We start from the raw sequence: 23,969 nt of genomic DNA, 5'->3' as shown, positions 1-23,969 counted from the left end.
ATATCTCTCTCTTTTCATGGTTCCCACCTAAACCCACTATTACTTTTTTATAATATTTTTCCTTTCACATTCATTACTTTTCAATAAATTATTAACCTCATTATCTTTCTTTTACAATTTTTTAATACTCCAACTACCCCACTTACCTCTTATTTTATTTAAGTCAATTAAATTGCCTAAAACTATGTGCCGGTCAAACTGTAACACTTAAAAAAACACGGAAGGAGTAATAAAATTAAAGAATTTTTTTGGTTACTAAACACCAACTTTTTACCCCCTTCCTCCCTTGGCCATGTACTTATTAAAAGGAAAATCTGTAAATTGCGGCCATTTAAAGTTAGTATTTTATAAATTGTAGCCATTTAAAAAAATTTGCAAATTGTAGTCCAAACGTTTAATAAATTGCAAATTGTAGTCGGATTCAACTTTTTCATCGGTTTACCATTGAAAAATATTTAGTTAAGGTTTTAGGGTCCATTTTAGTTCTTAAGGGTCTGAATTGAGCTCAAAATTAGAAAATAATAATAATAATAACTTAAGTGCCTCATTTTTACAGCAAAAAATAGTTGCCCACAAATTAATACATTTTTATCACGCAAAACGAGACACTTACATTATTTTGTTGCTAATTTTGAGCTCAATTAGGAACTTAAGGACTAAAATAGCTCCTAAAATCTTAACTGAATATTTTTCGACAAGTAAACCATGAAAAAGTTGATGCGGGTTGCAATTTACAATTTATAAGAATTTTTGAGCTGCAATTTGCAATAAATTTTAAAAAATGGTTGCAATTCGCAAAATACTAACTTTAAATGACTGCAATTGACAAAATTTCTTTAGTAAAATATAGATATCAAATTTCCAAAAAATAAAAAAATGCTACTCCCATTTTCACAATGAGTAACCTATAATATGACAAAGTAACTACTTTAACATTAACTAATTAACTTCTTTAATAGATGAACTCACGGTTTGATCAGCCACATATAAAAATCTGTGTTTGTCATAAGCTACGAATGAAGTATAAGACTAGGTACTAAACTTTGCTATTTGTTACAAATTGAGTACTCACCTTTCACTCGTAGGCATTGTATCATCTTCTATCGCTTTTGTAATGTCGTGGTAAAGGTTAGTTTCAATGGAATATGAAAACTGAATTGTATAATTGTAGTCCAATTGAAATTTGAAAATCCCATTACTGAAATTTCCTCTAAAACAATGTTAAATAAGCTGTTGAGTTCTAGTTACCTAACGTTTCAAGACCGTGTTGTTAAGGAGCCTTTGTTGTTCATTCTTGAACTTGTATTTGACTCTAGATTTTCGTCGAAATCACACGATTTTCGTCTCGAGCGAAATGCTCATATTGTAATTAGGACTATTAGGGTACTTTTGGTATTTGAGAGGTGATTAAATTGAGGTTTTGGAGAAATTTTGATAAGGGTTTAGTGGTGAATTGTGTGGAGGAAGTTGTGAATGATAAAAGAGTGTTGGTTTTTTTTTTGGATAAACCGGTTACATCCTGTTTGTACAGGTTAAGTGGCTGGAATATGCTCTCCAACAAGTACTTTCTCATAGTTTAGTACTCAATGTGCTACTTCTGAAAGTTGAGTCCCCTATTTGCAACAACCATAAAAGTTTAGTATTTAATCTTATACTTGTTCTTTTGAGATTCAAAGCATAGCAGAGTAGGGCAGGGCAGAGCAAGACAGAGTAGGGCTAGGTTTCCACACATTACGGATCAAAACAGGGCAATACAGAGCAGATTTCAGCGGTGCAGAGCAGAACAACTCTAAAGAAAGAGCCTTCATAATAAGCTACATTAGGATTTTATGGCACAAAACAACAAAAAGCGGAAAATATAATTTGCGATTTGGGATCACTGGATTATCCCTCTTTCTTGACATTTCCCACCTTATCTTCTTCCACTTTCAATCTTTCTTCTCTTTCCTCATTCAAAACACTACACTTTCAAAACTCCATTAATGGCGCTCTCATTCCACCCTCTTCAGTCTCTCTCCTCATTCCACCCCACTTTTCGACCCTCTCTCTCCCCTTTCCTTGTTAAAACACCCATCAATATCCCTTTCTCCCAATCATCTCTTCTTTATACTTCACCCCTCAGAATTCAGTGCGCCACCAAAAACACAGCATCAACCTCCACTCCCAATCCTAAATCTGGGGTTTCTGTTTACAAACCCAAATCATATGAAGTCCTTGTTACTGATGCCGCTAATGCACTCTCTCTTGCTCTTCAGGATGGCAAGCTTCGAGTTGAAATCGACTTTCCGTAACTTTCTCTTCTTTTTACTCTATCTATCGTGCTACTCGTTATTTTATTTTGGCTTTAAAGTGTTGCTGTGTTTTGTGATATAATTGGTACATGTTGATATTATATATGATCAATTGTTTCAAGTATTATGAGCATGCCCTAGTTTTTCAAATTGAATTGGTAATTAGTGTTAATATTAGGCGGGATCAAATTTTTTGGGTAATGTTTGAGTAATGTTTCTGGGTTCATGTTTGAATTTATGTTACTAATAAATACCAATAGTATGAAACTATTTGAAATTGGGGAATGCTGTTTCTAGCTACTGCTTTGAATGATCATATGGGTTATGGAGTATTCTTATGCTGAAATTCCAATAGTTGAAAATATACAACACTACAAGGTATGGAGTATTGAACTGATATCCTATTCTTGATACATTTTACTTCACTTTTGCCTTATACGGAGTATAGTCATATGTAAGTTATGTAACAATGGTTCTTTTAATTGACACACGGCGACATGTTGCCGAAGATCATGTATCTAATCAATTTCTCCAATGTCAGAGGCTAGATTGCTTAAAGCCCATTTTATTTATTAGTGTTTCTTCTGTGAAGTCTGGGTGATTTCGTCTGTGTACGGAATAGTGTTTTCTTATTTATTTATTTATTATTATTATTATTATTATTATTTTTTATTATTATTTTTTATTTATTTATTATTATTATTATTATTATTTATTTTTTTTTTTTATAATGATTTTCCATCTTTCTGACATATGAGTTTTTCCTTTTGTTTTCAACAGGCCTCTACCAAGTGATATATCTTCTTACAAGGTATTTTTTTTTGTGTCATCTTAGTTCTCTTGGCCTGATCATATATACCTTCAATTTCCAGTCTAGTTCCGGTAAATGAGTGGCAACCTCTGTTATTCATACTCCAAATTTCTTGTCATACTTTATGCCTGCCATGAATTGACATAATAAATGCATTTAAGTATGATACTTAAAAGTTGATTGTAAGATTATATAGAAAAGCTATCTGTAAAACACACCTGTAAGATTTTGAGTAACATTGGTGGCACCTACAACCCATATGCTTACTACTACATGAACTTATTGACTCATATTAAAAACAGACGCGTGATTTTCTCAAATTGTGAAGGGATCATCAGACGATTTCATCGATGCAAATATTCAGCTAGCATTGACTGTTGCGAGGAAACTTCAAGAGAAAATGCAACTCAGATCATGCATAGTAAGAGGACATATTTTTATACATCTTTTGGCCTAAATGTTTGGAGACATAGAACTGATTTATTCTTTGCTGGGGATATCAGGTGTTTCCTGACAAGCCTGAAAAGCGTAGGGCCACTCAGTTTTTCAGGACTGCTATTGACTCGGTAACAATATCTATCCTCAACTCGGTCTTTGTAATCCACACATTGTTTGTTTCTTGTAATATTAAGTGCAGTGATAATCATGGGTTAACTAATTTCTTTCCTTAAACAATTAACTTCTTATAGTTCTTAGAGGTTCTCTTGTTTGACAATTTAGTTCATTACTGGCTCTTTAATGTATTACTGGGATAGAAGCTAAATGATAAAATGCTGGGTGCTGAATTTTATGAGCTGAATTATTGCTCTCCATTATTTCAGATTGATGGCATTACTATAGGCTCCCTGGATGATGTGCCTGGTGGTGCTGTTTCTAATTTCTTTAACTCAATAAGGGATACATTGGATTTTGATTTTGAAGATGAGAATGAAGGTAAGATGTGACACATGTGAGTGCTCAAGTGTGATATGATTTGAGTTTTATTAGCTCATCTGTATTGTGGAGATGATAAGTTTATAATTAGCAGGCTAACTGCCATTTTAATACCTATTCTTCGTGTTGGTGACCAATTAATACTCCATAGCTATTTGTCACATTGAATAGAAGCTATTCCTTTCTTTGTATTTTGTTGTTTTCTTCTTTTTCTTATTTTTATGCTCAAGTGCAGAACTTGAAGCTGGCAGCAAGTTGATGCATCCCTCTTATATGCCTTGTCATCTGCTCTCTTATTCTCTTATAATTGAACAGTTGAGAATTTTTCTCTTTGTCTACATGTAGGCCGTTGGGAATCTGATGTTCCACCTTCACTATACATATTTCTCAATTGTAGCACACGAGATCTCTCTCTGATAGAGAAGTATGTGGTACGATGTCTTTGCTTTGTAATTTTGTCTGCCATGCATCCTAATATTGTGGTGCGTGTATGCGTCTTGATATCTATAACGGTCACCATGACATGTTTGTTTATTTATGCTGCATATGTAATGGGTTCATGCAGTTCTGCTTCTAAATATTTTAGTAAAATTCAGAATTTTGTGTCATATTTGTATCAATAATATATTTGGCACTAACAATGTGGTATGTCACTTGCATTGTAAAATTGATGGACCATCAATTTTGTTCTTCTAAGCTTTGCTAGGATTTACTATGACATTAATTGGGTGGTATTATAGGAAGTTGAGTAAGATTGAGCAAGGGTTAGGCTGTCCTTACAATCTAATCTCTTGCCGAGGTTTACAAGTATCCTTTTGTGTAATATTATACCATTGAGAAAATCAATATGTCTGTCCATACAAAACTTGTATCTTCGAGTGAGCATGGATAGGGTACAAACATATATGAGTAATTAGATATAAGCTGAGCTACTACTTTTGTGGCATCTTTTCCGTCATCATAGTGAAATGTTAGTAGAGACAAGGATTGACAGTTTTTTGAATTTCTTTCACTGCTGAATAAGGATAAGTCACAATTTTTTCTTTCCCTCCTTTTATTTGACGTTTCTTTTTGTTTTCTTAAACTTCTGGGCTAACTAATATATCTCTGTCCGTAATATGCAGGAAAAATTTGCTTTTTCAACTCCCACTCTCCTATTTAATCTCGAGCTTGAAACATTACGGTATAAATTTAGTCTTGCCTATATTAGTTACTTATGGATGGACTGTTCAAAAATTATATATCCCTATTAATTTATAGAGTATATGCTTTTACAGTGCTGATCTGGGTCTTCTAGGCTTCCCACCCAAGGATCTCCATTACCGATTTCTTTCTGAGTTTATTCCAGTCTTCTATATCCGAACAAGAGAATATTCTAAGGTAATTCTCTTGCTGATTTTCTATAGGTTGTGTCCATTAACCTCTTTTTCTATTTTCTTTGGCTAACCATATTTTTCCTTTTCTTTTATATTTGGCTTATCATATAAATCCTTTCTTTTTCGTTTTTGGCTAACCATTTTTTTTATAATTTCCTTGATGCATGAAAGACAGTGCCCGTGGCACCTTTTATCGTGAATTATAATGGAGCTCTGTTTCGCCAATATCCTGGTAAGTAAACTAAAGGGGTGGTTACATTGTCGTTTACGTGTTTGAAGTGCGATGAACTGATGCAAGGGGGAGGGGTACTTTAGGCAATATCTTTCTAAGTTAGTGCGATGAACCCGACTTGTTATTGACCCGAACCGAATTTTACCAGACCTATTACTAACCCGACCCAAAAATTCAACCCGATCTGTTACTAACCCGACTCGAAATCAACACAACTTGTTATTGACACGACCTTAATTCAACCCAAATTGTTCCTGACCCGATTTCAAATCACCTTAAAATGCAATTTAGATTACCTTATTATTGTTGATCAAAGCATTTTGTCTAGGGATACCAAGTCGTTCCACGTCAGCAAAAGAAAGGAGCATCATCCTCAAATTTAAGAGTTAAATATAATATATATTTGTTGAATGATCAAAGGAGATAATTATCTTCCTAAATTATAAACTACAGTTCCCTAGTATATTGCCATATATATTATAGCCATATATATTACTAATTTACCGATTTACAACTTGCACCAATTTCATTAACTCAAGCCTACCACGAACATTTATAACAACAAATAATGATCGTATATGGTTCCAAACGGCATTATATAACTCGGAGGTATATCCCCTAGAATTTCAAGATTTTTCGACACTGGGCCCCGAAGCCTCTAAAATTTCTTAAAAAGTGTGGATATTAGCCTTCAATTTTGGATTTTTTTTTGACTTTTTTTTGCCCGAAAATAAAAATTGCCGAAATATTTACCATGGTCCTTTATATCCTCTGGGAGTCCTATTGGTAGGGTGAACTCATCCAATTTGCCTTTACGACCAATTTATCGATTTACAATTTACACCGATTTCATTAATTCTAGCATACCACGAACATTTTAAGCAACATATAATGATCATATATGGTTCCAAATGGCATTATAAGACTCCGAGATGTATCCCATAAAATCTCAAGCCTTTTTTGACATCGGGCCCCGAAACCTACAAACTTTCTCGAAATGCGTGGATAATTAGCCTTCAATTTTGGAATTTTTTGACTTTTTTTCGCCCGCAAATAAAAATTGCCGAAATGTTTACCATAGTCCCTAATACTCTTTGGGAGTCCAATTGGGTGGGTGGAACCATCCAATTTGCCTTTAAACTGCCAATTTGCCGATTTACAACTTGCACTGATTTCATTAATTCAATCCTACCACGAACATTTATGACAACATATAATGATCATATATGGTTTCTAACAACATTATATGACCCCGAGATGTATCTCTTAAAATCTCAAGTCTTTTCGACACCTGCCCGAAACCTCCAAAATTTCTCAATAACCGTAGATATAAAGCCTTCAATTTTGGAATTTTTTTGACTTTTTTCGCCCGTAAATAAAAATTGCCGAAATGTCTACCATGGTCCCTAATACCCTCCGAGAGTCCAATTGGTTGGGTGGAACCATCCAATTTGCCTTTAAACTACAAATTTACCGGTTTACAACTTGCACCGATTTCATTAAGTCAATCCTACCACGAACATTTATGACAACATATAATGATCATTTATGGTTCCAAACGGCATTATATGACCCGAGATACATGTATTCCCTAGAATTTCAAGACTTTTCGACACCAAGCCCCGAAACCTTCAAAATTTCTTAAAATGCGTTGATTTTAATCTTCAATTTTGAAATTTTTTGACTTTTTTCGCTCTGAAATAAAAATTGGCAAAATGTTTACCATGGTCTCTAATATCATCTGGGAGTCCATTTGGGTGGGTGAAACCATCCAATTTGCCTTCAAACGGCCAATTTATCGGTTTACAACATGCACCGATTTTATTAACTCTATCCTACCACGAATATTTATGACAACATATAATGATCATTTATGGTTCCAAACAGCATTATATGACTCCGAGATGTGTACCCAAAAATCTCATTTCTTTTTCGACACCGGACCCAAAACCTTTGAAATTTCTGAAAAAGCATGGATATTAGCCTTTAATTTGGGAATTTTTTAACTTTTTTTCGCAAGGAAGTAAAAAATGCCGAAATGTTTACCATGGTCCTTGATACCCCACCGAAGTCCAATTGAGTGGGTGGAACCATCCAATTTGCCTTTAAACGACCAATTTACTGGTTTAAAACTTACGTCGATTTAATTAACTCAACCCGCCACGAACATTTATGAATACAAATAATGATCATATATGGTTCAAAACGACATTATGACCCCGAGATGTATTCCCTAGAATTTAAAACCTTTTAGACACTAGACCACGAAGACTTCAAAATTTCTCAAAAAGCATGGATACTAGCCTTCAATTTTTAAATTTTTTTTTACCTTATTCTCGCATGCACATAAAAATTGCCAAAATGTTTACCATTTTACCAAATACCTTGTGGGAGTCCATTTGGGTGGGTGCATCGAATTTGTTTTTAAACGGTCAATTTCATTAACTCAATCCTACCACGAACATTTATGACAACATATAATGATCATATATAATTCCAAACGGAATTATATGTCCCCGAGATGTATTCCCTAGTATTTCTGTAATTCAAGACTTTTCGATACCAAAAACCTTCAAAATTTCGCAAAATGTAAGGATATTAGTATTCAATTTTTGAATTTTTTGAATTTTTTCGTTCATAAATAAAAATTGCCAAAATGTTTACCATGTTCCCTAATACCGTCCGGGAGTCCAATTGGGTGGGAGGAACCTTCTAAATTGCCTTTTAACGGCACCAATTTATAACTTGTTCGATTTCATTAACTCAAGCCTACCACGGACATTTATGTCAACATATAATGATCTAATATGGTTCCAAACGACATTATATTACCCCGAGATGTATCCTCTAAAATCTCAAGCCTTTTTCGACATCGGGCTCCGAAACCTCCAAAATTTCACCAAAAACGTGGTTATTAGCCTTCAATTTTGGAATTTTTTGACTTTTTTTCGCCCTGAAATAAAAATTGGTGAAATGTTTACTATGATCCTTAATACCCTCCGGGAATTTATTTGGGTGGGTGGTGCCATCCAATTTGCCTTTAAACGGTCAATTTATCGGTTTACAATTTGCACCGATTTCATGAACTCAATCCTACCACGAACATTTATGACAACATATAATGATCATTTATGGTTCCAAACGGCATTATATAACCCCGAGATGTATCCCTAAAATCTCATTTTTTTTGACACCGGACCCTAAAACCTTCGAAATTTCTCAAAAAGCATGGATATTAGCTTTCAATTTAGGAATATTTTGACTTTTTTTCGCACGGAACTAAAAATTGCCGAAATGTTTACCATGGTCTGTAATACTCCACAGGATTCCAATTGGGTTGGTTGAACCATCCAATTTACCTTTAAACAACCAATTTACCGGTTTACAACTTGCTCCGATTTCATTAACTCAAGCCTATCACGAATATTTATGAATACAAATAATGACCATATATGGTTCCAAACCACATTATATGAAAACGAGATATATTCCCTAGAATTTCAAGACTTTTAGACACCAGGCCTCGAAAATTTCAAAATTTCTCAAAAAGCATGGTTACTAGCCTTCAATTTTTGATTTTTTTTTTACTTTTTCGCATGACAATAAAAATTGCCGTATTGTTTACTATGATCCCTAATACCCTCCAGGTGTAACCATCCAATTTTTCTTAAAGTGGCCAATTTACAACTCTCAACGATTTCATCAATTAAAGCCTACCATGAACATTTATGACAACATATAATGATTATATATGGTTCCAGACGACATTATATTACCCTGAGATGTATCCCCTAAAATCTCAATGCTTTTCGACAACAGGCCCTAAACCTCCAAAATTTCTCAAAAAACGTAGATATAAGCCTTCAATTTTGGAATTTTTTGACTTTTTTTTGCCCGTAAATAAAAATTGCCTAAATATTTACCCTGGTCCCTAATACCCTCCGGGAGTCCCATTGGGTGGGCGGAACCATCCAATTTGTCTTTAAACGACAAATTTACCGATTTACTACTTGCACCGATTTCATTAACTCAAGCCTACTACGAACATTTCTCACATCATATAATGATCATATATGGTTCCAAACGACATTATATGACACCGAGATGTATTTCCTGAAATTTCAAGATTTTTCGGCACCGAGTCTCGAAACCTTAAAAATTTCGCAAAATGCGTGGATATTTAGATTTCAATTTTTGAAATTTTTGACTTTTTCGCTCAGAAATAAAAAATTGCCAAAATGTTTACAATAATCTCTAATACCTTCCGGGAGTCTAATTGGCTTAGTGGAACCATCCAAATTGCCTTTAAACGGGCAATTTACCAGTTTACAACTTTCACCGATTTCATTAACTCAAACCTAACACAAACATCTATGACAACATAAAATGATCATATATGGTTTAAAACAGTATTATATGACCCCGAAATGTATCCCCTAAAATCTCAAAGCTTTACGACACCGGGTCCCGATATCTCCAAAATTTCTCAAAAAGCGTGGATATTAGCCTTCAATTTAGGAATTTTTCGACTTTTTTTCACCCGAAAATAAAAATCCACGAAATATTTACCATGGTCCCTAATATCCTCTAAAGGTCCAATTGGGTTGGTGGAACCATCTAATTTGCCTTTAAATGACCAATTTACCGGTTTACAACTTACACAAATTTCATTAACTCAAGCCTACCACTAACATCTATGACAACATATAATGATCATATATGTTTCCAAATGGCATTATATGACCCCCTATATGTATTCCCTAAATTCTGAAGATTTTGCAACATTAGGCCCCGGATCTCCAAAATTTCTCAAAAAGCGTGGACATTAGCCTTCAATTTTGGAAAATTTTGACTTTTTTTCGCCTGAAAATAAAATGCCGAAATGTTTACCTTGGTCCCTTATAACCTACAGTAATCCAATTGGGTGGGTGGAAATATCCAATTTGCCTTTAAACGACCAATTTAACAGTTTATAATTTGCACCGATTTCATTAATTCAAGCTTTCCATGAACATTTATGACAACAAATAGTGATCATATATGGTTCCAAACGTCATTATATGACCCAGAGATGTATTCCCTTGAATCTCAAGGCTTTTCAATAACGGGCCTAGAAACCTATAAAATTTCTAAAAAAGCCTAGATATTAGCCTTTACTTTTGGAATTTTTAGACTTTTTTTCGCCCGAAAATAATAATTGCCAAATTGTTTACCGTGGTCCCTAATTCCCTTCGAGAGTCCAATTGGGTGGGTGGAACCATCCAATTTGCCTTTTAACGGCCTATTTACCGGTTTATAACTTGCACCGATTTTAATAACTCAAGCCTACCACGAAAATTTATGACAATAAATAATAATCATATATAGGTTCCAAACGACATTAAATGACCGTAAGATGTATCCCCTAGAATTTCAATACTTTTCGATACCTGACTCGAATCCTCCAAAATTTCTTCAAAAGTGTAGATATAGCCTTCAATTTTGAAATTTTTTATACTTTTCTTTGCCCAAAAATAAAAATTGCTAAAATGTTTACCATGGTTTCTAATACTGTCCGGGAGTCATATTGGGTGGGTGGAACCATCCAATTTGCCTTTAAACGACCAATTTACCGGTTTACAACTTGCACTAATTTCATTAAATTAAGCCTACCACGAACATTTATGACAACAAATAATGATCATATATGGTTCAAAACAACATTATATGACCCCAAGATGTATCCTATAAAATTTCAAGACTTTTTGACACCGAGCCCGAAACCTCCAAAATTTCTCAAATAGCGTGGATATTAGTCTTCAATTTTGGAATTTTTTGACTTTTTATCGCTGAGAAATAAAAATTGCCGAAATGTTTAACATGATCCTTTATACCTCCGGGAGTCTAATTAGGTTTGTGGAACTATCCAATTTGCCTTAATACGGCCAATTTAATAACCGGTTTACAACTTGCACCGATTTCATTAACTCAAGCCTACTATGAACATTTATGACAACATATATGATCATATATAGTTCCAAACGACATTATATGACCCCGAGATGTATCCCCTAAAAACTCAAGCTTTTTAGACACCGGAATTCGAAACCTCCAAAATTTTTCAAAAAGCGTGGATATTCGTCTTTTATTTTTGAATTTTACGACTTTTTCGCCCAAAAATATAAATTGCCGAAATTAAACCATCGTCCATAATACCCTCCCGCGGTCCAATTGGGTAGCTAGAACCATTCAATTTGCCTTTAAACGAACAATTTACCGATTTACAACTTGCAGCGATTTCATTAATTCAAGTCTTCCACGAATATTTATGACAACATATAATGATCATTTATGAGTCCAAACAGCATAATATGACCCCTAGATGTATCCCCTAAAATTTTAAGACTTTTCGACAACGGGCCCTGGAACCTCAAAAATTTCTCAAAAAGAGTGGACATTAGCCTTCAGTTTTGGAAATTTTTGACTATTTTTCGCCGGAAAATAAAAATTGTCGAAATGTTTACCTTGTTCCCTAATACCCTCTGGTAATCTAATTATGTGGGTGGAACCATCCAATTTGCCTTTAAACGGCCAATTTACCAGTTTACATATTGCACAGATTTCATTAACTCAAGCCTACCACGAACATTTATGACAACAAATTATGATCATATATGGTTCCAAACAGCATTATATGATCCTGAGATGTTTCCCATAAAATTTCAAGATTTATCGACACCGGGCCCTGATACCTCCAAAATTTCTCAAAAAGCGTGGATATATTAGTTTTCAATTTTGGAATTTTTTGACTTTTTTTCACTCGGAAATAAAAATTGTCGAAATTTTTAAAATGATCCCTAATACCCTCGGGTTAGTGGAACCATCCAATTTGCCTTTAAACTGCCAATTTAATAACTGGTTTACAACTTGCATGGATTTCATTAACTCAACCCTACTACGAACATTTATGACAAAATATAATGATCATATATGGTTCTAAACGGCATTATATGACCCTGAGATGTATCTCCTAAAACATTAATACTTTTTTACACCGGACCCCGAAACTTCCAAAATTTCTCAAAAAGCGTGGATAACTTTTTGAATGCGTGTATAACTTTTTGAATTTTATGACTTTTTTTCGCCCGGAAATTAAAATTGCCGAAATGTTTACCATCGTCCATAATACTCTTCCGGAGTCCAATTGGGTAGGTGGAACCATCCAATTTGCCTTTAAACGACCAATTTACCGATTTACAATTTGTACCGATTTTATTAATTCAAGCCTAACACGAACATTTATGACAACATATAATGATCATATATGAGTTCAAACGGCATTATATGACCTCGAGATGTATCCCATAGAATTTCAAGACTTTTCGACACCAGGCCTCCTTGAAACTTCCAAAATTTCTCAAAAAGTGTGGCTATTAGCCTTTAATTTTGTAATTTTTTTGACTTTTTTTTGCCCGGAAATAAAAAATTGCTGAAATGTTTACCATGGTCCTTAATACTTTGTGGGGGTCCAATTGGGTGTGTGAAACCATTCAATTTGATTGTAAACGGCCAATTTAATTAACTTGCACCGAACTCGACATGAACCGAAATTGACCTAAACCCGTTTTAACCCGTCAAAACCCGACTTTTTTCTAACCTGACTAAATTCAACCCGACCCGAAGTTAACCTAACCTGTTACAACCCCGACACGAAATCAACCCGACTTGTTATTGACCTGACTCAAATTCAACCAGACTTGTTATTAACCTGACCCAAATTTTACCATACCTATTACTTACCCAACCCAAAAATTCAACCCGATCTGTTACTAACCCGACTCAAAATTAACATGACTTGTTATTGACTCGACCTAAATTCAACCCAACACGAGTTGACCCGACTCACTCTTTACCAACCCAAACCCGACCCGTTTACCCAAATTGATAGATCTATATGTGGCTTGTTTTACGATAATCATCCCTCTTTCCTTGATACATCATTTTAGTCCATATTCTAGTGCTTAGTCTATATTAATATACTACAATCAGCAGGATAATAATTGCATCTTTGCATGTAACCCTCAATTTCACAGCTAACCTGCTTTATATTTTTGTGAATGTGGTGTTTCCTGTTACTTATTTGGACTATACAGCTTACTGGGAAGGATTCATATATTCTTTACAGGGCCTTGGCAGGTGATGCTGAAGCAAGCTGATGGTTCTTTTGCTTGTGTCGCAGAAAGTGCTACCCGATTCACACTTGGTGAAGTATGCAAATCTTGTTGATTAGTCATTTATTTTCAATTATTGTTGATAATCTGTCACATAAATGGGATTCACATTATGATTGATTCAGACCAAGGAAGAACTTTTGAGGGTTTTGGGGCTGCAAGAGGAACAAGGAAGCTCTTTAGAATTTCTTCGTAGAGGATATAAGGTTTTTTTTTCCTTTTGCATGTCCTTCAACTTGTCTTTTAGTGAATGTTGCTGAAAAAGAAGAAATTATCATGACTTCACTTTTTGGTAAATCTTTCAGACTTCCACCTGGTGGGAAGAAGATACAGACTTGGAGGCTTCTACTGACTGGAGAAGTTGACGACTATCAGTATGTTTCAGCTGATATGGATGGCATCTAATGAATTGCACAGGATTTCAATACATCATATTCATAGCTGGTGAAGGATTGTCAGTTTTGCTTTGATTTCCCGATTCTCAACTGGAGAATCATACAGGTGTATAAAATTTAGAATTGTTCTGTCCTTCCCTGCACTTTACGTGAGGTTTATAATTTCTGCAAAGTGTAATTAAATTTTAAAATCGCTTGAAACTGTTACATTCTGATTTCTTTTTTTTTTTTTTTTAATAGAGTTACATTCTGATTTCTATTGTAGCTTGATTCATATTATCCATTTTATGTGTAATTTCAAGTCTTTAGGGAAACATTTAGTACAATACCAACTTTGACACCCCATAGCTCTAAAATGTATCGCTTTTAATTTTTGGTAGTTTACTTATACTGCGTACGTATATTGTTTTGTAGGGGAAGATCCACAACAATTTGTCAATGTCAATGGTAATACTTCTTCACCTCGAAGGACATTGACATGAGACCTTTTCTTGTAAGATTACACTTACCAATGCCTTGAAAAACAACAAAACATACATTTTTATGGCATGTCCCAAACTCCTTTTGCTATTTTTTGGGTGAGATTGTTTTATACAATGTTTTGCCTTTAACTTTGATGGGATTTTATAACTTTGTTCTACTATCCTTGGAGCTGTGTTAAGGGGGGTATGAAAATAAAATAATAAGTGAACGCGAAAAGGTGAGAAGATCTTTCCAATTTTAGCTTGCTGTGCGAAAATTGCATTATTTACTTCCACACTTTGGAACACCAATACATAGCATATGCACTATTTACATTCACGCCTTGCTCTCATGCAGGCCAGTGGGCATATCATATCTAGCTAACTACTCGTACAAGAACTTTTTTTTGAGGTAGGTGGGGTGGGACGAGGTAGGGTTAGGAAGCAATCAAAAATCTCGCGGATCAACGAAAAGTGTTGATGCGGAGGATGGAGAAGTAACCCAATCTAAAGGCTGGGAATTGTTTCCCCCTTCTTTATTTGGGAGCTTTTTCATACACCACAAGTCCTCACTCCATGAAAACCTCTTCCAATGTGGGATAGCCTCGCTAACTGGGTCCCACTGTGCCACCTCAGCAACAACGGCTGCACATGCCACGTCATCCCTAGCCATGTTGTGTGCAAAGTTGCATAGACTTTTCATCAATTTTAGAGACCCCTTCCCTTCCATGTGTAGGCCATACAAGAAATAGAAGCCAAAAGGCCTAAACATGTTTGGTATAGAAGGCACCCTAAGCCAAGGCATATGAGCATCCAAAACCCTACTCCCTAGACAACAAGCCTTTGTTAACTTAGACACACCTTTTAGTTGTAATTGGTAAACTTCCTTAGTGTTCCACACACTCATAATAGCAAAGCAAGGTGGAAGCTTCTTTTGAGGATCCCATTTTTGTAGGTACCTCTTCGGCATCCCAATGAAGGTTCCTAAGTGAAGTTTGCTTGATAATACTGACTCTATATCCTTAGGGAAGAACTCCGAGTTGGAGAAGATTTTTCGATACATAGATGCAGCTACTAGTGGTGGTACTTGGACAATAGCAAGGCTGGAGGTTACTGGTTTCTGATGTGCATGTACTGGTTGCACCAATACGGTTGGGTTGCAAAATTTAGAGTAGTTAAACTTGTAGGTGAACAAGTTGATTGAGGCTTCATTAGCACAATCAGTCATCATATAAACATATTCAGCTCCTTTTTCTTTGCACCATTCCTCCAACTTCTTAATCAACTTTGAAGCAATACCCTTTTTTCTGTTCAAAATTAAAGAAAGTCAAGATCAATGTTACGTCAAGAGTAACTAGATAATCTGTTGCAACCTTAACCGAACTATAATGACTTATAATAAATGTGTACTTAGTATAAGATATGAAAGTATAAACGGAAACGAATAGTTAATCATTCAAATTTGACTTGAATGGAAAGAATCTATTAGTCACCTCTAAGGAGAGGTTGGAACCGTTAGGCATAGGCTTAGCTGATATATGAAGCAATATAAAGGTCTGGTGAATATGCCAGTCTTAGAAATCTTATGCTTGCATGATTTAAAATTAGTAATCCAATCAAACATAAGATTGATTGTTACGGTACAAATTCTTGGTCAAATTGTACAGCCAGCAAATCAAATTAAGATATTGAGGAATAAAAATTGTAAGACATTCTTCGTGGAATGATTACGGATCGGCAGTTACAGAATCTATGACGATTGAAGTTATTATGCATAATATTGGTCAAGTAGTTTTCACACATGATTAAATTATATCAAGATACTGTACTGCTTTAGAAAGTGCTTCCATTTATACTTTTATATCCAAGACCACTTTTGTAAGAATATTTATAAACTTGATTACAAAGCCACATAATCAGATACCCAAATAGTTCCTAAGATTATCTGTGCAGTGGTTCCACCCTTTTCTTCAATAAAAAAAAAAATTAAAAAAGGATTATTATCGCCCTTTTTATTATTACTTAATTTATTATTGATTTTAGGTTTAATATTAAGAGTTTTCTAAATAATAAGGCACATTTTTATAAGGTGAGAGAACATGAGAGAGTTCCAACTCACAAATTACATAGATTGAAAATGGAATGGGTTGTACCCGAGATGATAAAGTTAGGGTTAATATAAACATTGGTTGACCTTGAGTGGATTCCTAAATAGTAATTTATTTATGTACTATGTTGATTATTATATGTTACAAATAAAAGAAAAAGAAGACGATTAAAAGCTAGCTGAATATATCTTCGATCATTTGTGTCGATTGATGGGACGGGACTCATGGGAGTTCCGATTCCTATTCCTAGCAAAACGAAGCCAAATAAAGAAGATTTGTCTCCAATACTATAGGATCTCTTGTTGACTTTTATAATCATGGAATCTAATCATTTTAACTTACTCTAAATTATAAACAGATTAAAACTTAGGACCTACTTAAGACATAAACATACAAATAAATACCTGTTTTTAAAAAAGTAGATGTACAGTATTCAAAATTTATAGGTAACGAACTCTGGTGCTTTGGCTTCTAGAATTTATCCAATTAATATATGTCCAAGTGTTGAGAATAAGAATTTACTTTTGTAGATTAACTTTAACCTACTCATTGTTCAAATTGAAATGGTAAATTAACGACGACACATCCTTGCATGATAGTGAACCATCAGCCAAGAGCATTATTATCTTCAGTCCATAATTTATCCCAAGATTATGATTAATTAAACTTTAACCTCATATCATCATAGATGGTTGTGAAGGACGTCTAGCTACTTTATTTTCACATATACTACTTTTGTAACTAAAAGTTACGAGCAAAAAGATAATCATACATGATAATGGTATGAAATGATATTTTAAAGAACGAAGGTGAAAATATAAATACTCGTGTAATAATGCACATCTAAGACATAGGAGTAAGATATAACCTGTGCATGGGAGAGACTCGTAAGCCCAAAATATAAGCTAGCTTGACATAAACAGGAAGATTATCATCATCAACAACCTTCTTTCCTCTTGTAACGGGTTTTATACCTCCTCTTATCACCCCAACAATGTCTCCTCCATAATCTGCAACCTAATAATATTCATATCATCAGATAAACAAACGAAAACCAGGTAAAACACAAACATGAAATATAATAGTCACCTAATAATAACATATAGTATATGTGAGGATCAACCTTAACAAATAAGGACGGTTATTAGTTGAAGATAGGTCGTCATGCCTCAGTTTACACTTTACAATGGTACGTGGGTCTAAGTGTCTAACTATAGTTGCGTGTTCTAAGCCTTAATAATTATTTTAACTGATTTGATTTGTGAGACTAGCTAGGTCATATCGTGACCATGAGTCATGGCTGGTACTGCACACGTATGTACATGGCTGTGTACTAGTGTGTGATGCCACAAGCTATCCGATTCAGACCCGACCCATTGCTATCTCTAGTACTAGTTGTAAGACGACATACAAAGTAATAAGAAGTAATAGAGCGAGAAGAGAAGAGTGTGTAGGTAGAAGGTACCATCATGATGCGAGTAGGAAAATGGCGTATTCTTCCAAAAGGATCACCCAAGAGGTGAGTGATGAGAGAAGGCTGGCCTTGCTGTTGGCCTCCAAACTCACATTGTCTCTCCAAATCCTCCACCTTTTCATTCTCTATTTCTTGATCGAATTCTCTTATTTTCACTTCCATATTCATATTCATATTATGCTTTGTTGGTGACTCCTCAGCTACTATTTTTAGTGGCATCGATCCTTTTTTTTTGGGGGTGAATGGAGGTTAGTTGATCAACTTCTGTGGTGGTGACATTTGTGCAAACTCAACTCCTTTATATATAAATTTATTTCCAGGGACTCAGACAAGTGGGGTTTATGTGTATGACATGGCGTAGGCATTATTATAATGGCAAGTGTGCTAATGTAATTTTAATGGGTCCTTTTTTTTTTTGGTTTTATTTATTTGATTTTGTAAATTTTACCCATTCATCATCAACTTGCTAACTAGTTTAACTTGTAGAGAAGGTGTATATATTTTTTTGTTAGGGTCTGTTCTGTTCCTTTTAAATTTTAGAGTTATTATTAGGTCTAATTAAATTTACACACTTTGTATATGTTACTGTGAAATTATTACTCCATAGCAAATTTTAGAATTAAGTGAATTTTGAGAAGTTTAGCTTGCGCAATGTGAAATATAGTACTCGTACACTTAATATGTACATACGTACATACGTTAAAAACGAAAAATAAATTTAAGAAGACTAAAAAAACATGATGGGGGATGAATATTTATTTCTCCTTAAATTTGAAAATGATTGATAAGATATGGTATCAATAATTGTGGTGTTGGTCATTACTTTAAATAAATAAGATCTCTCCATATACTTATGATATGTGCAATGTGCACATAACTTTTGCTTTTCTCATGTGGCTTTTGGCTTTTGCGCAGCCAAGTAACTCCACCGAGACGGCTTATTACTTATTACTTTATTAGCTATTACTCTCCTAATTTTATATTTTGGGACTATTATTAATCATCTATTTTTTTGAAACCAAAATTATTAATCATCTTTATACGAATTGTTATTAATTGGATAAAAGTTTAAAAATATTTGTTGCAGTTGGTAAGATTTGGCCCTTGATTTTGAGCGATCTGTGAATTAGTGGATTAGAAAGTACTTTTTGTTTTAATTATCTTAGTTTTTAATATTTAAACTCTTGTGGTGGCTATTCCTCTAATTAACCGAATCATTTTCATGCACTCCAACCTTAACTGCCTTTGACAAAAGACCTATCAAATAAAAAGTAAAACAACCTTGGCTACTTTTTTTGTATTGGAGGAATGTTGCACCTTACACTAGCTAGCTAAGTAATTTGACCAAGAAATCATTCTTTTCTTGTCTTACATCTATTCGCTTGAAAAAAAATAATTATTATAATAATATTAGAAGAAAATATAGTCACCGCCAATTATTAAAGCCTTTAAAGGCATGATTAAGCATCTTCTCTAGTATTTCTTGATGAGAAATTAATAAACAAAAGGAGATTTGATACTAACCATAACAAATTAGCGAATGTCGGCCTAAGCTAGCCAATTCAATTAACCAAATGCCATATCTTCGATGTGGTACCAAATATATAATGTCTTAGATCACATAGCTTAAGCGAATAGTTAGGTCCATGGAATCAATTCATCTTGTAATTTTTTTTTTTTTTACACATTTCATGTCATCACTTCAATAGATTTATTCCCTCCGACAAATAAAAATCTTAATTCACCCATAAACTATTTCATATTCACAATCTATCAAAGTGACAATTTTATTTTATAATATTAATTTTTTTTAATATTAAAATTAAGCTAAGCTACCATGCCAAGATTGTTATAATCGTTTGGCGCTAGCTTTCCATACAAAAAAAAAAGAAAAAAGCATCATGGTGGATTGGTGGTATCTCTTTAATATTATTTATGTATATAGATGTGTCAATTCGGGTCGTATTCAGATTAGGTTCAGTCGGATTGGATTGATTTTTAAAATTGAGTCGTGTTAAATTATTGTGTTCACGCGAGTCAAAATCTGAATCAGATAATTTTCGATCCACCTTCGGATCAGTTCGTTGTGCTTTTGATACTTGTACATGTATGAATAGTGTCTTATTGAAGGAAAATATAAATCATAATCATCTTGTTAACTTGAGAATCGGAGACTCTCTTCTGATCACTCATTGGTTTATAGATTGATGAAAAATCTCTAAAGTTGTAAGTGGAGTTTTACTATAGTCGGATCTGACTTGGTAAATTGAATCAAATTCATTATGTAAAAGACTTCGTAAGAGTAAAATCCTATCAAATTAAATAATACAAGCTAAGAGACATTCGTGCGTGTGGTAATCTTTCAAGATCAATTCTCTAAATTTTTTTTTTCAGATGGAATTATTTTTTAAGAAGGTTTTTATTTTTTTTTTTTGACACAAACCAACCGGAAGCATTTATTAATTCATCAAGAGTTCAACATCATTACAAATCGCCCCATGAATATCCGGGGGATACTCTTCAAGCCAAACACGATACTCAGAAAAATTGCTACTTAACAAAGCTAGTTTATGAGCGACTTCATTCCCTAACCTCTTAACAAAGGAGAAATAACAAGTAAGGCACTCCCTAGACAAAAGCATGATATCCTTCACTATATTGCCAAAGGCATTTGGGGGTGTGATCCTTTTCTTCATGTGATGGAACAACTTTATATTATCCGTTTCGAGCACAAAATGTCTGAAACCCGCATCAAGAGCAATCCTCAAGCTTTGCCGCATTGCAATGGCTTCACCAACATCCACTTCAAATTTTCCTTTGATCGAAGAGCAAAAGGCAACCAGGACTGCCCCTTCATGGTCTCGCAAGATGCCCCCACCCCAAGTTGTTGTTGCTGCTGGAAACAAGCATCAGAGTTGAGTTTTAACCTTCCAACCTCAGGGGCCTTCCATACCGATCCAAGCTGCTGCCCAGGTGTTAAAAATTCACACCTTTCCATAGCTGATTCAAATTCTCCAACAATCCCAGCAGCTTTGTGAATTATCTCACTCTCAAGCTTGCGTTTCTTCTCAAAAACCCATGCATTGCGCCTTAACCACACTCCCCATGCTAAACTCCAAAAATTATCCCACCACTTAGGCTCCTTAATTTTCTCCATAGCCAAAACACACCAATCATGCATGCAGCTAGCATCATCAAACATGATATCGAGCCTCAATACAGAATGCATCCATATAGACTTAACAGAGGGACAAAGCAGCAGCATATGAATTGTAGATTCCTCTGCCTCCCCACACATCGGACACAAACGATCAACATCCATTCCCCTAGTAATTAGACGCATTCTGACTGGCAGGGCTTCCTTTATGCATCTCCATGCGAAAAATTTGATCTTTGGAGGAATTTTTGCTTGCCAAATGTTCTTCCAATTGAAAGTGGGAATTTCAACAGAAGTAGACGCCTTGTTCAACTCCTCATCTTCAATTAACAAATTATAAGCACTTTTTACCCCATACTGACCATCCTTCGAGAAATGCCAGCACCATGCATCTATATCGTCATAAAGAGGGATAGGGATGCTGCATATATCATCAATCTCTCTCTGAGTAAACAATTCTGCTAAAATGTTCACATTCCAGCTCTTCTCATCCCACAACTCTTTCACACAGGTTGGAGCAGTCTCACTTGTACCCATTGGCGAAATAACACGGAAATTTGGGAGATTAGGCACCCAAGGATCCTTCCATATTTTAATACTACTACCTCCACCAACACTCTTCCTAGTACCTCACCATGACTTCTGAAATCTGCTCCTCCTCCGTATATTTATTGCCGGCTGCATCTTGTATTTCTTTGATGTGATTTCTTGATTTTCTCTGATTGGCTTTCGTATGAAAAAAAGTTGTATTTTTATCCCCGTACTTAAGCCAGTCTTGTCTGCTTCTTTGCCTCCAATATATTTCTTCTCTGCTTTCCAACTCATCCATTCTGTCGTCCAGAGCTCGCATTTGAGCTATTACTTCATCCGTTTGAGCCTCCGCCATCAGGCTCTCCATACTAGCTCTACACTCCTTTAATTCTTTAACAAAATCTCCAAACTTATTCCGGCTCCAGGCACTCAAATTCAAAGAAGTATGAGCGATTTTTGAACAAATATCGCCACCCCTATCCCACGCATTCTTCACAATATCACCGCAAGTTTCATCTCTCAACCACATTTCCTCAAATCTGTATTTTTTCCTCTTTTTTTTCTTTTTTTGTTTCCCGACTCCCTCACTTATACATAGCAAAATGGGAATATGGTCCGACTTCCTCTTTGATAAATGTGAAACAAACGATCCCGAGAAAAGATCCCTCCACTCCTTGTTTGCCAAGAACCTATCAAGTCGTTCCTGTAGGTTACGATCACCACCTCTATTATTTGTCCACGTGAAAGGATGCCCAATATAACCCATATCCTCCAAGTCACAATAAGACACTGCCTCTCTCAGAATGTTTGCTTCAGTAAGGCTAAAATCAGTCCATCCCTACTTCTCTGTTGACATAAGCATTAAGTTCAAGTCTCCACCACAAATCCATGGCATATTTTGATTACCGCGAAGACACTTCAATAAAATCCCATTATGCTTATTCTCCTCCTCGGGGTGACCATACAGTCCGGTAAATCTCTAAGCATCCCTACTCGACATCTTTACCCAAGAGTCAATGTGGTTTAAAGAAAAGGATCTAACTTCCACATCAATAGAATTTTTCCATAAAATTGCAATCCCTCCACTTCTTTTTCTGCCATCACCATCACAGCTCACTGCTAACATGTTATGGAACTTGAGTTTTGTTTTTATTTTTTCCATCTCATTATTCTTCAATCTAGTCTCTGATAAAAAAATTACTTGAGGATTTTCAAGGAAAACAACATTTTTCAATGCTGTAACCGTAGGGGTATTCCCCAATCCCCTGCAATTCCATGAGAGGATGTACATCATTGATCACGAAGAGCCCATGGAATGGGGCCCGCCACATGTTCCGTAGTAGCAACAACCTTGCGTTTCTTGCTCTTATCCTCGTCATTCTCACCATCAACCAGCATGATACTCTCATCCACCCCTTCTTCTTCCCTCTCCCCCCTTTTAGCACCTGACATATGCGTACCCCCTCCCTTCCTACTCTCCCTCCCTCCTTTTATTATATTCACACTTCTTAGCTTTCTTTTCTCTCCTTCTTTTTCCTCCCCCTTTATGGTATTTTCACCTTTTCTCCCCTCTCCATTCCCCAAAATATTTTCTTCTAAGCCCTCCATACACAGCCCCTCATGATTATTTTTTACAGCTGAAGTTTCCCTCGTCTCCTCCCTTTTTGCTTCCTTTACTGATTCTTTCTTCTCCTCTAACTTGCTGTCTGACTTTAGCAACACCTTGTCCTCACACATTGCAGTTCCCACAGTCCTTAACACCAATTTTGAGCCACTGCTATCTAGGATAGCCATTAGCTCAGCCTCCTTACTTCTTGGACTACTACAATTAACCTCATCACCCTTTTTTATTGGGGTTGAGAAGGCTAGTCTTCTTGCTGCACTTACAGGGCCAAGTTTTATGACACCCGGATCATTATAAGTGGGAGCTTTTTTAATTTTTGCTGTGTCTCAACTTCTCCATGCATACTTTCTCTTACTCTCGTTCAGC

At 35.2% G+C, this 23,969-nt stretch overlaps 2 protein-coding genes across 3 annotated transcripts; one reads left to right on the top strand and one right to left on the bottom strand.

The window, feature by feature from the left end:
- Window positions 1-1,853: 1,853 nt before the first annotated feature.
- LOC110684980 (protein LOW PSII ACCUMULATION 3, chloroplastic) lies at window positions 1,854-14,877 on the top strand. Of its 2 annotated transcripts, XR_002503897.1 has the most exons (13): window positions 1,854-2,287; window positions 3,072-3,102; window positions 3,431-3,523; window positions 3,606-3,668; window positions 3,924-4,035; window positions 4,381-4,466; window positions 5,160-5,218; window positions 5,313-5,415; window positions 5,583-5,643; window positions 13,808-13,890; window positions 13,979-14,059; window positions 14,159-14,354; window positions 14,663-14,877. XR_002503897.1 is itself a non-coding variant. In XM_021861427.1 (12 exons), the coding sequence occupies exons 1-12, from the start codon at window positions 1,983-1,985 to the stop codon at window positions 14,216-14,218; spliced, it is 1,137 nt and encodes a 378-aa protein (XP_021717119.1). In that variant the 5' UTR covers window positions 1,854-1,982; the 3' UTR covers window positions 14,219-14,562. The 2 variants fall into 2 exon arrangements, 1 of the variants encoding a protein (XP_021717119.1); XM_021861427.1 differs by lacking the exon at window positions 14,663-14,877 and having other exon boundaries at window positions 14,159-14,562.
- Window positions 14,878-14,979: 102 nt separating this feature from the next.
- On the bottom strand, window positions 14,980-19,097 carry LOC110684979 (probable N-acetyltransferase HLS1). Its single transcript, XM_021861426.1, has 3 exons — window positions 18,283-19,097; window positions 17,686-17,834; window positions 14,980-16,016 (listed from the first exon to the last, which is right to left on the bottom strand). The coding sequence occupies exons 1-3, from the start codon at window positions 18,508-18,510 to the stop codon at window positions 15,158-15,160; spliced, it is 1,236 nt and encodes a 411-aa protein (XP_021717118.1). The 5' UTR covers window positions 18,511-19,097; the 3' UTR covers window positions 14,980-15,157.
- Between the last annotated feature and the right edge of the window lie 4,872 nt (window positions 19,098-23,969).

This window comes from Chenopodium quinoa, unplaced genomic scaffold (genome assembly GCF_001683475.1).
Source record: "Chenopodium quinoa cultivar QQ74 unplaced genomic scaffold, ASM168347v1, whole genome shotgun sequence".
Lineage (NCBI taxonomy): Eukaryota > Viridiplantae > Streptophyta > Magnoliopsida > Caryophyllales > Amaranthaceae > Chenopodium > Chenopodium quinoa.
The sequence above is the reverse complement of the archived record's forward strand: the minus strand, read 5'-3'. Positions and strand labels throughout refer to the sequence as shown.